Source organism: Calonectris borealis, chromosome 23 (assembly GCF_964195595.1).
Source record: "Calonectris borealis chromosome 23, bCalBor7.hap1.2, whole genome shotgun sequence".
NCBI classification, from domain to species: domain Eukaryota; kingdom Metazoa; phylum Chordata; class Aves; order Procellariiformes; family Procellariidae; genus Calonectris; species Calonectris borealis.
This window is the reverse complement of record NC_134334.1, coordinates 8538257-8552496: the sequence shown is the minus strand read 5'-3', so window position 1 is coordinate 8552496 and position 14240 is coordinate 8538257. Positions and strand designations below refer to the sequence as shown.

Here is a 14240-nt window from a genome sequence, read left to right as displayed (position 1 = left end):
TGCATTGGTGCAGATGCATTTCAGTTGGGCTATTGATCCCGCCACCTTTTTTGGGGGGAGAAACCCTAATTCCTACATAACCATTCTCAGGCCCTTCCATGGTTTCTAACACATCCATAAGCCTTGTGTCTTTGCTGTCACATGGATGTCCATCCCCTACCTCCACTGAGACGGCAGACCGAAGGACCTCGCTAGCACACCATCCCACATCAACATTGGCGTGCCACCCCCAGGCTTATCTCCAGCGAGCCTGGTTTTATCCCTTTCCTCCTTCAAATCTAGTTTAAAGCTCTTTCAACGAGCCCTGCTAACTCCTGTGCAAAGATCCTTTTCCCCCTTTGAGACAAGTGTACCCCCTGTCGCCAGCAGGCCTGCTGTCGTGTACACCAACCCACAATCAAAAAACCCAAAATTCTGCCGGTGACACCAGGCTCGGAGCCAGGTATTGATCTGCTGGCTCCTCCTGTTTCTTCCCTCCTCACTCCCTGCAACTGGAAGGACAGAGAAGAACACTGCTTGTGCTCCTGATCCCTTAACCAGTCACTCCAAGGCTCTGAAGTCTCTCTTGATTGCTCTTGGACTTCTTGTTGCAACCTCAACGCTGCCTACCTGAAAAATCAATAACGGATAATAATCCGAGGGCCGTACCAGGGTAGGAAGCTTTCTCTTCACGTCTTTAACCCGGGCCCCAGGGAGGCAGCAGACCTCCCTAAGAAGTGGGTCCGGTCTGTGTATTGGGCCTTCTCTTCCTTTCAGAAGGGAGTCTCCTATGACAATGACCTGTCTTTTTTTTCTTTACAGAAGCAGTTTTGACGCAGGGCCAACTTAACCTCGGTGACACCTCCAAGCTAGATGAACCATCGTCCTCGTTATTGTTCGGTTCCACTTGCAGAGCCTCATCCCTATTACGCAAGGGCACCTGGGAAGGTGGGGTGGTCATGGAGGAGATGCGCCTGCTGTTGCCATTGCCCCCTATCCCTTACGCCACTGTGCTCAGCCAGGCAGAGAGGACAGGGAATCCTCCATAGCATACGTCCTGTTCCCCACCCGCCGGATCCCTTCTGGCATCTCTCCCCATGTTGGCATCAGGAAGATGCAACATCTGGATGCTGCCCTCGAGCACGGGGGATTATGGAAAACCTCACCTGGGATCAAGGGTCTTGTCTCCAGCCAGAACCAAAAGCGACGTCGAGCAAACACCATCCTGATGCAATTCAGGAGTAAAAAAGCAAATTGTTGGTACCCAGGCTGGTTGTTAGAGCCAAAGCTGATGGATTAGATACAGATGTTGAAACCTGGGAAAAAAGATACTGAGACCCCAGCAGAGCCCGATCCACTTCTTGGGTGAACTGGGGAGGGACCTGCCGGCAGCAGCCGATGGTTTTGCTGCTGCTTTGCCCTCCCTGAGGATTACGACACCAGGAGTTAATTATTTGAAACCACGGCTTGTGGCTTTAATCTAGGCTGGAGCATAATCCCAGCCAGGGATAATTAGCAGAGCTGGAAGCAGCAGGGAGCTGCTCGAAGGATGCCTTTTAGAGTGAGTCCTGCTCCGTGCCTCAGTTTCCCCACTTGCAAGGGGGAAAGCAAGACCCTTTACAAACCCATCTGAGATCCAGCCAAAATCCCATCCCAGATTAACAGCGAGGGGTTATTAAAGATGCTGCTCCTCAGAAAAATAAGTGCAGTTTTGAATTTTCCCGTCTGAAACCCCACAATCCTTCCTAAACTTTCTCTTCTTCCAGCTTTAGTGGGAGGTACGCAGGCTTGGGGTGGGCAGAAGGGGAAAAAATAATTAATTTCACTGAAGAATGAGTATGAGGATTTAGGTTTAGATGCTGCCGTCGGGTTTCCCACCAAGTTAAGAGTCCCGGCGAGGTGCCAGGGGGGTTTTGCTGTGCCAAGGTGGCCCAGAAGAAGTAGGTGACCATGACCCAGATGATGAATTTGCTTATTTATTTCTCTATTTACAGGAAATCCAATTATCCCATATTTTTGATTGGTGACAAATGAAGCAGCCATTGATTCTCCCCCTCCCTCCCCGCGTGTCTGCCGTGAGCGATCTCTGCCCGCACCATCGATTCCTGCGCCATGTAACTGGAAAGGGATTATTATTATTAATATTTTTTTTTCCATTTTCCTTCTGAACAGCTCCTCCAAAGGCACAACCTCGGGCAGAGGAAGGGGGAAAATAAAGCCTGATGCCAGGCAGAGGTGCCAAAAGTTACAAAATCCACTTTTTTTTTTTCAATTTAGGGAGTGATGCGCAGCTTTTTACCCCAAAAATGACCTCGGGGGAACCTGAGGCAGCCAGATCAGCACCATCGTTAGCTGGGTTGGGTGCTAAAAGCAGCCAAAGCCACCCTGCTCCTTTCCTCCACCGCTGCAAAACCCTCTGTGCTCGCACGGGGAGCACTCCGGAGGCAGCCGGTGTCTTCTACTGGTTGTGTATGGGGGAAGGGATGGACAGAAGGAGGGTGGAGGGATGAAGGAAGGGATGGAGGAACAGAAGGATAGAGGGAGGGATGGAGGGATGAAGGAAGGGATAGATGGAAGAATAGAGGGATGGAGGGATGAAGGGATGAATGGAGGGATGATGGAAGGGATGGAGGGATGATGGAAGGGAGGGAAGGAGCAACAGAGGGATAGGTGGAGGGAGGGATGGAGGAATGAAGGGACGGATGGATGGAGGGGAGGGACAGACAGACAGACGGAGGGGTTGATGGGACAGATACCTGCATATCCTACATTATAACAGACACAACCCACAGGGACTTCCAGCTCTGGGCTTTGGCACTGGCCCAGAGACGCCCCTTCACCTTCACTCACTCCCGGGCACTGATTTGGCCAAGGCGGGGGGCAGCCGCATCCCAACCTCACCCTCATCCCCTGGCATGGACTTTTTGCCCTTTTCCTTGGTACCTCCGCCCTGACCCAGCCTCCATCCACTGCCTTTTCTCCTCCGTCCCCACTGCCCCTCTCAGCGCTTGCTTTACAAAGCAGGATTGTTAATTTGAAGCTACCCTCTTCTCCCCAATTTACGCTTTGTGATTAATAATCCCTTTGCTCTCTCAGTAATGCCGCGCCGCTAATAAGATTAAAACATATCTCCCTCTTACAGCACCGATTCATAATGCTGATTTACCGTTACTTCTCCGCTCTCACAGAGAGGATGCACATGGCTGTTACCTTAATCCCTATCCATCTCCGCACCATTGAGAAATAACTGCTAATTAATACCTTTCTGTCGCCCAACTGCTTCCAGATATGCCCGGTTACCAATATTTGCCTGGCTTTTTGCCGCTGATCGTGAAGGCTGATATAGCAAACTCCCCGTCCTGCTCGCTACTTTACCCCTGCAGAGGGGATGTTGACATTTTTGGGGGTGTTTGCCCCCAAAACGGTGATATCCTGGAGTTCCTACCAGCCCCGGCCTGATCACCATGAGATGGACCAAAGCTGAAAAATATGCGGAGGCTTTTCTGAGCATCTTTTCATAAGGATGTGCTCATTTCCATCCATGATTCAAATCCCTCCACGGGGTGACATCTCCCCATGATTCCACTTTCCCACGTCCATCCCTATTCCTGCATCCACCAGCTATTTCTGCAGCACAACTCCACATAGAATTACAGATTCATAGAATGGTTTGGGTTGGAAGGGACCTTTCAAGGTCATCTAGTCCAACCCCCCTGCCGTTGGCAGGGACATCTTCAACCAGATCAGGGTGCTCAGAGCCCCGTCCAACCTGACCTTGAATGTTTCCAGGAATGGGGCACCTACCACCTCCCTGGGCAACCTGTGCCAGGGTTTCACCACCCTCATTGTGAAAAATTTCTTCCTTAGTCTAAATCTACCCTCTTTTAGTTTAAAACCATTCCCCCTTGTCCTGTCGCAACAGGCCCTGCTAAAAAGTCTGTCCCCATCTTTCTCATAAGCCCCCTTTAAAACATCCCCAAGCCAGTTTGGATACGGGGCATCCTTAGATAAACCAATCAGCCAAATTTTTCACCCCATTGCACATTTTCCTCCTCTGCCAGGAGACCCTGGACCGGCCCCTACAGCCAACCCAAGCCGTCAGATGCTTTGGGAACAACAGCGACGGCAGCAAGAGCTTGGGAGGGAGGGAAAAAAAAAAAACCAACAGGGCCTCTGATCTGATGAATGTGGCAGGGGAGGCCGATGCTCTGCTTTTAATAAAACATAACGAAGCGTAGGATCATAAAATATTTCCTTTAATTCAGTGCTCCCGCGAGGGTGGGTAATAGAGGCTGGGTAATGCGGTAGGCTTTCCTAGCAGCTTGCTGGGGGGGAGAGCGCTGCTGGGGTTGTTAAACAGCCCATTTACAAGCCCGTAAGTGCTCTCCTTCCCATCCCCATCCCATTTTGGGGGGCAGAAAGACGGGGGACTGTGCACACCCTCATAGAGCCAAAGCGCATCCCTCCTACTGCGCATTTCGGGGGGTCCCCAGCTCCCAGAGCCACATTGCTTCGCCCCACTGGGACGGACTTGCCGGGGTGGAAAAAGATCAAAAAGCAAATCAAGGAGGGATGTTCAACTCCCATCCTCATCCTCAGCAAGTACACGGGCATCTGAGCGCGTGCGTGTTGCATATATATAAAAATATATATATATATATACATGCCTCTGAGGCAGTGTGGCATAAGCGATTAACATTCTCGCGTTAAAAATCTCTCTGCATCTGCTTTGTCCTACACCCCGGCACTAAATATAACCATTCAATATGCTCTCTCCCTTCACCAGAGAGATAACATTGTTTGAATAAGCCCTTTCAATTTTAAAGAGTCGGTTGTTTTCCCGCGGCAGGGAGCTTTTAGCAGATCAGAAGGCAGAGGAGGGTGGTCCATGCAAACAAATCCAGAGGCATGAGCATCCCTAACATCCAAGTGCCCAAATCCTGCCCCTCCAAATCATTTCCCACCATGAAGTCACCCAGATGTGTTTTCCTACTCCAAAAAAAAATTAAAGACACATTTCTAGGAGCAGAAGGGTTTAATTTGGAAACTGGGCTCGCCTGCGCTTCCTCGAGCATCGCTCCGCTCCCACGCCGCTGCTATAATTACAGCGGCGTAAATCCACTCTCCGTCAGGAGGAAACCCAACTATCTCCAGCCAGTTTGCGTACATCAACTGCTTGCAAAGAACTTCCTTAGAGAAGCAAAAAAAAAAAAAAAAAAGCCATAATAACGTAGTAAGACGCAAGTGTAGCTTAAAAAGAGCCACCTCAGCCAGCACTTATGGAAAATATCTCATTATCAAGTTGCAAAGGGAAAGATGGTCTGAGTGGAGACAAAGTGCTGGAGGTTTTCTCCATGAATGATGGTCCGTCTGAAAGCCGGACCAGCAGCGTTATCACCCAGCCTTATTCCTGCTGGTGATACATCTTTTGCATCCTCTCTGGAGCAATATCTACCCGTTATGTGGTGCTTCTCCATCAGCAGATCTAGTCTGTTATTCATCTTACATGGAGAAAACCCCGCTCCCCAGCAGCTTGCTGTATATATTTTGGGGTGCCGGGCAAGGCGAAGTTGCCCAAATCCTCCCACCCCGCTCTGAGTCACCACATCCTTCTGCAATACAACTTGGCAGGTATATCTTTAGGAGAAAAGCAAGGAAACCAGCCAGATTCACCCACCGGCTCTTGGGATGCTGTTGGTGCTGCAAGCAGGGCACGGGGGTGGGATGGCAAAGCCTATGCGTGTGGTCCCCCTCTTCTACTAGCTTGTGCAGAAGCTAAATCTGCAGGGAACGGGGCTTTTCTGGGCTTAAAAATACAAGAAAGATCCTTGATGGAGCAGAAAAAGTATCTCAGGTCATGGTACATCAAGGGACTGCCTGAATTCGGGCTGGAAATCTTCCTAAGTACGACTTAGAGCCAAGCTTTGAACCCTGCTCTCCGGAAGTGCAAAGCTGGGATGGAAACCTAAATCACTTGGCCATTAAAATCCCCTTCCAGACCATTTCTGACCAAACCAAGGATTTTTTTGCAGAGGAAAGATGCAGCCAACAGCCAACTTGTCATGAAGAAGGTTCTCATCTCTACGAGAGGACTCACCAGGGAACAGGGAGCTCAGCTTGCCCACGTCCCCACCACCTCAAAAGTGGGGTAATTCTGGTGCTTTTGGTGATACCTGCTGAGCTGGAGCCTTTTTCTCCCCCTCCTGCTGTTATGGCCCATCTCAGCCCCGCTGCGAGGAGCCAGCAGCTCCCAAAGCCATCGCTCGGTGCCCGTGACGATGACAACTGCCAGCCAAAATCACCCCCTTCATCACCTTCCTCTTTTCAAGCATTATCAGCACCAAGGGCAAACCACACCTTGGGGACCAGCCAGGTGTCCCCCCCAGCACAAGCACCATCAAAAGCAATGTTGCTACCAGCAAATCCACCATTATCCATGAAACCCATCCCCCAAAAAAGCATTTCCACGGATGGCAGTCCACCTAGAAGCGAACCCAAGTGCCACCCACCACGTACTCCCTCCCACCTTGCATCCCACCCATCACTTTGCTCCCTTGAGGAGAACCAAACCCCCATCACGGAGCATCCCTGCATCACTCCAGCCCATCCCCGTCGCTGCAGATCCCTTTGCAAAGAAACAAATAGGCATAAATACACGTGCAAAGCAGGCGCATCCCGGCAGAGGGATCTCCAGCTCCCCGTTTTCCCTGTCCTGGGCAGATAGGAAGCAGCATCAGGATTTATCTACAAGTGCAGGGAGGCTGAGCGGGGCTGGAATAACCACTGCTAATCCCCTTTGCCCTCCTCTCCAAAGTATATTGTTGAAGGCATTATATAAATGGGAAATTATACAGAGGTTTGGGCAGGAGAGGAACTAAATCCCTACCTCCCCTGCTCCATTTTGCAATGCCTCCGAGACACCCAGTCTTTCCGCCAAGAAGGGTTTTGCAGATAGAGATGTGCTCCCAGCACCAGCAGAGACGAAATGTGTGGTCCGGAGGCTGGGAAGGGCTTGGCGATGCCACGTTTCCATCACCACATCGCCTTTCCATTGGGTTGCAACGTCCCTCCGCTGGGAAATGTGGTTTTTCCTGATGTTCCCCAAACCTCCTTGGAGTCGAGGGTTAAACCCCTGCCAAGCCAGCAGCCAAATTCCTCTCCAGGCAGTCTCTGGCAAGCAGGGCTTTGCTGTGGATTCAGCCCAGCGCTGGAAAAACCTCCTTCCCTGCTTCAAACCTCTCTCGCCGGGGCTGGCAGGACCCTATTAATGATAGTTTTGTTTCTAGATAATACAAGCGCTAATTGCATTTCAAAGGACCAGCTCCAGCACTGGCTTCTGCTGCAAACGCACGCGTACTCCAGGTGTTAACTATGCGAGATCGCAGGGAAGCAGCAAGGAGAGTCACCCCAAAAGGACTCGAGGTCACCCCACTAGATAAGCACATCGGGGAGGGCTCTGACGCAGTGTTTAGGGGGGATGAACCCCATTTCTCAGCCAGCTGAGAGGGAAAACAAGCGGGGCACACACCTTCCCCAGTCCAAATGGCTCTGCAGACCCTAAAAACCTAATTTCATAGAATAACTCCATAGAGGGACCCACAGCGGTGGGGTATTGTCCTGGCGCTTTGCTATGAGCCCTCCTGCCCTTGGCGCTCGTGCAGCAAATCCCGTTCCAAAAGCGTTGAAAACAAGCCCGTGATTGACGGTTTATTTTAGGAAGGAGACGGGAAAAGTGGGAAGGAGATAATGCTGGGAAGAGATAATGTGAGCGCCAGTCATTAGTTAAAAACAAGCCCATCAGTACTCCAAGTGCCTCAGCAGAAAGCAAACAAAAGGGCAAAGAGAGCATCTTGGCAAGGGAACAAAACCAGCCACATCAGCTGCATCCTCCCCGCTCGGCTCTTTGCAGCGGGATTTACGAGCCGGGAAGTTTGCAAGGCGAGAGCTGCACCTCCTGCCTCCGAAAAATAGGGATCTGGGGGCTCCTTCCCTTGATTTTCCTCTTTGCCAATGTCTGAGCAAAGAGGCTGACTCGGCATCACTGAAATCAAGGTTTTCTCTTAGAAAATAGGGGAAAAAACCCAAAGCACTGAGGAAATCCCATCACCGGCGGGTCCCAAGGGGGTGATGCTTTGTCTTCCCTGTACACGGTCCCAGGCAGGTCCCGGCCATCTCCATCCTTGCCAGGGTGAGGGTTCGGCTCCATCCCCACCTCCCTGGAAGGCTTCTCCCTTGGCAGGCGCTGCAGAAGCCTTAGCATGATCCTTGCCCCTGTCTCAGCCTAATTCCCAAGCCATTAGCGCATCTGGATTAAACAAAACCTGCTCTTATCCCGACACCGTGGAGAGCTTTTCATCAGCAGATCTTAAAGCACTTAGCAAAAGGAGCAAGGCGAGTGCCGGTCAAGCATTCCCAGTCAAGCATTTACTGACAGAAAAGACCATTTCTGCAATGACAACCAGAAAAAAAAAAAAGGCCGGTGGGGCACGTGAAGCCCTGAAACGGGAAGGGGAGAAGGGGAGGCTTGTGAGAGCGTGGTTAAGGCCACGTCTGGATGCTCCATAAAAACCCATCGATGCAGGAGCTGAGCTGCATTTCCATGTTGCTCAAGGCTGGATGCAACGCCAGGGTAGACCTTGCCTGGAAGTGCTTGGAGGCACCAGAGAGGCCACAGGGCATATACGAGGGCTGTGATGTATACAGCATTTAGCATATTGCGTATAGCATTTAGCATATGGTATGTAGCACATTGCATTTGGCACCTTGCATTCAGCACGTAGCACACAGAACCTTGCATTCAGCACGTAGCATATAGCACCTTGAATTTACCATGCAGCGTATAGCACCTTGCATTTAGCATGTAGCGTATAGCACGCTGCATATAGCAGGGGCTGCTTAGCTCAAGGCTCTCAGAAGCAAAACCAGGACCTGTAAGACAAGTCTTTATTTCAGCAGAGAGGGGAGCAACATCCCCAACCCAAACCCTACAGCATCCCTCGGCTTTTTTTTGAGGGTGCTAATAATACCAAGGGATTACTTGTTGCAGCTAAGGGAATTCGGGAAGTAAATACCCCAAAACTGAGCTCTGACATATGGGGGAGCTTCAGAAATGCTCAGGGACAGCCAGGGACCAGCCACGATTTAATGCATGAGGGTTTCCGCGGAGAAAGGAAGCCCGGAATATCCCCACACCCCGAAGATGCTTATTAGCTGGGAAAGGTACAAAGCGAAGGGAAGATCCTTGCGTGTGTTAAAGCTTTTTTAAAGAGCTCTGGATTCAAACTGGCAGCTCTAAACTGCTACAAAACGCAGCTGGTGGGAAGAGAAAAATTGGGCTAATTAGGAAGGGCAATTAGCACGGTTAGGAGGATATTCGGAAGGGGCTTCGGCCGCCTGTGTGGCCTGGATTTACCCGGAGAGCAAAGCACAGGCTTCGTGGAAACGCAGAATTCATAGAAATAGTAGGAAAGGATTTAAAAAGAGGTGACCCTGAGCTGAATGCAAGATTTGCCGGGGAAAAGCATGAGTAGAAAAGGATGGAGGGAGCGTGGGACGGCTTTCCAGGTCAGTGCCGTGCGTTTGCAGGTGAATTAGAGCAGGTTTTGCTCCCACGTGGCGCAGAGGATGCTCCTCCTTTCCCCTCACCCCCCCCCCCCCATAAACTCCCACCCAACACCTCTTTTCTTTAAACGAGCTCAGCGGAGACGCGAGCAGGTGGCTCCCATCGCCCCGGCAAAAAGCCGCACGCTGCTATTTTCCTACGGAAAGGAGCAAAATGAGCTTTTCCAGGCTTGCAAGGAGGAGTCGCCCCAGGGGTTGCATGCAAGCTGGGAAAATCCCTGTGAGAAAAAGCCTCGGGGGGTCCCTGGGAAAGGAGAGGGGCGAGAAATTCAGCTTGCTGATAAAAACGATAACTGTAAAGGGATTTTTCCAAGCTGTTTTTTGGCTTGGAGAAGCGGCATAGGCATATCCCTAAGGGCAGGTCCCTGCCAACCCCAGCCCCAGCAAATCTGCCCTTTTGGGGCAAAGCCCAGAAAACCCATAAGCAGCTTCAAATAAAGAGCGACGCTTGAATTTTCCCCTTTTTTCCCCATCGCAGGAGGTGCCAAGGGAGGGAATACAGAAGCTAAAGCAAACTGCTCAGATAAGGACTATATAAATATCTCGCCGAGATCAAAACTCGACATATTTAGCCCTTCCTTTCATGTTTGCGAAACACAGCTCTGATTTTACACGCCTGTAAAACAAACCCCGATGAACATTTTATGGGAACATATTTCAGGCGGCAAGCTGAGCGCCGGCTAATCAGCCAGCCCGGATTTCGGCGATGCCAAGAAGCCATCGCCCTGCTTGCAGATGGGGCTTCCCTGCTTTCCAAAACCGGGGGGGGGGAACCCTGGGGCTACGGCTCCATCATTTATCCGTGGTCCAGCCGCTCGCCTCCTCCGCATGCCCTCGTTTTTTCATCTTGACGGCTCCTTAACCCACTTAGCCCTGCCCTCGGCAGCTTTTTCTGGCCAAGGGGAGAGATTAAGCTTGTTATAAGGAAAAAAAACTGTATTACAAGGGGTGATGCTCCCCGGAGGGATGTATAACACATCGGGAAGGATCCAGCCCACCTACCGCGCAGCGAGGGAGCAAGCAGCTTCGTTTGGGTAAATAAAAAAGCTTTTCATTAGGAGGTGATGGATGGAAACCCCCAAAACGCTCCCACGAAGGCGCAGATGCTTTGCAGGACGGGAAGCGTTTCTGGTGGATCCCCGCTGTTCTCCTCCGCGCCGGCAGCGGGACCTTGTTGCTCCTCCTGGATGCGGCAGCGCCGGGGGCAGCTGCCCGCCGAGCCGGCACCGTGCAGTGTAGAAGGTGACAATAAAAATAGGCGAGATTCCCCCAAAAATGGCTTCGGAGGCATATGGCAGACGCCCGAGGGCAAACGCACTTGTAGGGAAGAGCAGTGGGGAGTTTGCGTGGTGGGCACGTGCCCCCCTGCATCTTCCCAGGCGATGCGGCCGGATCCTGCTTGATCCCTGGGGAGCGAAGTGCCGGGATGGGGAGGGGACGGACCTCTGTGGGCACGTCCTCCCTCGCCGCCACAACGCCGGCAGCTCCAGCCAAGGATGCCGTCAGCCACGGAAAAGCCATCTGCCCACCGAATTTCGGCCTCCGCAGCCTCCTGCTGCCCGGAGGAAAGGGAGGCATCAGGATGGGCGCACCCACCCCAAAACCAGGCTTTTTGCAACCCTTTTTAGCTGTTTGCTGAAAAAGCAGAGCGCAAACTGGCTTTTTTTGGGACAGCATTTCTCCGCTGAGGGCTAGGAGATACTTAATGCAGCTGATCCTCAGGATATGGGAAAGCAGCAAAGTCCCAGCATGGTTTTAAGAGCCAAAACCCAGCTCGTGGATGTCCAAACCCAAGCGCTGCCCGTCAAACCTGCCTGCGAGACCCTGCCGAACACCGGCACCCTCCTCCCGCATCGCTTTATAACCCACAACCCCGCCAGGGTCTCCGGCTTCCTCTAGAACCACCGCAAAACAACTTTTACCTCTTTTTTTTTTCCCCCCAAAATACACATCGCGAGCACAGATTTCCCCATACCCGCTCGCCCGCTCTCACAAAGCAGCAGCAGAAGAGCAATCACCCAGTTTGCAGCAATAAAAAAAATAAGGAAGGAAAAATGAGCCGTGATCCGGTGATGGACAGCTTGCCGCTGGGAAGAAGCCGGGGGGATGCGTTGTTCCTTGAAAATTATCTACCCGTGACCTTAAAACAACGGTGGAGGTGGAGAGGAGATCCAGGTGGGAGGCAGGACTGGATTTGGCACAAGATCCCCCCCTGCCCTCAGCCGCGCAGATTTTATTATCGACCGCGTGCTGTTCGGCGGCACGATGCCGGCGGGATGCTCGGGATGCACGGAGCAAACCGGGGAAGGGGGAAAAGAGCAGCAGCCGCAGCCCGGCAGCACATAAAACCCCTGAGGGGAACAGCAGAGAGGGATGCAGGAGATGCACGATGCCTCCCCACCCCTGGATCAGCCAAATCCAAGCCGGGCTCCGGCTAACCTCAGTGGTCCGAGGTCCCCGAGGGATGATTTTGGAGCTGCTCGCGATGCCGGGGAAGAATCGGCTCCTTTGTGTCAAGCTCTCCCCGCTCAACCCCGCAGAGCGCGGCCGCGGCTCCCCCTCCCCGCGCCCTGCAGCAGCTGACGGCGGCTTTCCGGAGAGGAAAAAGTACATTATAAATAAAAAAAAAAAGGAGATATTGAGCAAGCTCTGCTCGTCCCTCCATCACCCAGCGCTCGGCAAAGCCTCTCAGCCTCCGGAGAGCAGTCGGGTCTCGCCGTGCTCATTAAAGAGCGGCCACCTGAGACCCCGCAGCGGGTGATTTGGGGGGGCGCGGGGAGGGGGATGCGTAGGGAAAAGGGGGAAAAAGGAGGGAGATTGCCTTCAAATGCACAAGAAATTAAATTGCACGGCTACCCCTCAGCCTCCGGGACGCGGGGAGGGGAAAGTTTCCTGCCCCGTTAATTTTCACCTCCTGGGAGTCCCGCTTTTGGGGATGGGGCAGGGGGGGGCTTTTATTAAAACCTCTGTGGAGCGAAGCGGGGAGTCAAGATGTCCATTTAGGAGCTCAGCCAGCTGCAAACCCCTGGGACGGCAGGGATGTGGGGGGCTGCTTCTCCCTGCCGGGTACCTCTCCCTCCCACCTGTGGGGTTGGGTGCACCCCCTGCATGCCCGAGGGGCAGGGTGGGCTGGGGTGCCCCTGGGTACTGCACCCCCCCTAAAAAAGCTGTAGCTCATGGGGGTCCTGAGGGCACAGACCCCCCCTGTACAGAGTGAGCAGGGCTGGGGCTGGATGGGGACTGGGACTCGCAGCCGGAGCCCCGGTACGGAGCGGCAGGGGAGGGGGATACGGGTGCCCCCCCCCAGTGACGCTAGCTCAGGGGCGAGGGACGAGCAACCCCCGCCTTCTCGCCCTGTCCCCCAGCACCCGTACCCCATTACTGGGTCCAAAGCAGGTGCCCTATTATGGCTGCCCTATTAACGGGTCCAACACCAGCACCCTGTTAATGGGTTCAAAACCAGTACGCTGTTAGGGGGTGCCCCATTGACGGGTGCAAACCGGGTGCTCCGTTAGCAAGTGCCCCATTATCCGTTCCAAACCTGGTGTCCCATTAACGCGTGTCCCATTAACGGGTCCAAACGGGGTGCCTGCCCCCCCTGAGCCCCGGGGGCGGGGAGTGCGGAGCCCAGAGCCGCCGCACGCTTCCCAGGGTGGGCACCCCGTTATTTCAGGGGCTGTGGGAGGTGGGGTCCCTTGTCCCGGGGAGGGGGGAGACACTCACCCAGCGCCAGGTCGAGGAGGTCCCAGAGCAGCAGGCAGAGGGGCAGGGGGCCCATCGTCCGCATGATGCCCGCGGGGGGGGCAGCCCCATGGGGCTCACCGGCGCCCCAGCCCCCTGCCCGGGGGGCAGGCGGGCATCGCGGCGGGGGGGCTCAGCCCGGCTCCGTGTCCCCCCCCCCCGCCGCCGCTCCTCGGCCCGCACCCGCCGCGCTGCCTCCCGTAAGCCGATTTATTGCAGCGGGAGCGGAGCGAGCTGGCGGCCGCCCGCCCCCCCGCACCCCCCCACGGCTGAGCCCGCCCCGGCCCGGCCCCGGGGAGGGGCTGGAGGGGGCGGGAGCGCTGTACGGGGGTGCAGGAGGGAGTGCGCGGTATAGGGAGGGGATGCAGGGGGAGGATGCGGGGTGGAGAAGGGGATGCACGGGCGGGGGCGGGGGGGGGCAGGAGGGGATGCGCGGTGTATGGGGGGGGAACGCGGGATATAGAGGGGATGCGCGGTGTATGGGGGGGGAACGCGGGATATAGAGGGGATGCGCGGTGTATGGGGGGGAATGCGGGATATAGAGGGGATGCGCGGTGTATGGGGGGTAAGGCGGGATATAGGGGGGACGCACGGTGTATGGGGGGGAATGCGGGATATAGAGGGGATGCGCGGTGTATGGGGGGGCGCGGTGTATGGGGCTGGAGAAGGGGATGCCCAGTCCAGGACAGGGATTTGCAGGAGGGATTGCACGGTGTACGGGGGGCAACGCGGTATGTGGTGGGGGTGCGCGGTGTATTGGGGGGGGTGAAGGGGCGCGGGAGGAGGGGGGCACTCTATGGGGGGCACGGGGTGCAGGAGGAGGCGCGCGGTTGAGGGAGGGGGTGCAGGAAGGGATGCGAGGAGTTTTGGAGGGTGCAGGAGGGGAGGGGCGATCTAGG

General features: G+C 54.2%; 1 protein-coding gene across 1 annotated transcript in view; it reads right to left on the bottom strand.

Moving 5' to 3' along the window:
• IGSF21 (immunoglobin superfamily member 21) overlaps positions 1-13474 on the bottom strand; it is a 44678-nt gene extending 31204 nt beyond the window's left edge. Inside the window, exon 1 of the mRNA XM_075172082.1 lies at positions 13324-13474. Coding sequence (XP_075028183.1) covers positions 13324-13387 — 64 coding nt within the window. The 5' untranslated portion in view covers positions 13388-13474. The remainder of the gene's footprint in view (positions 1-13323) is intronic.
• Positions 13475-14240: the final 766 nt, after the last annotated feature.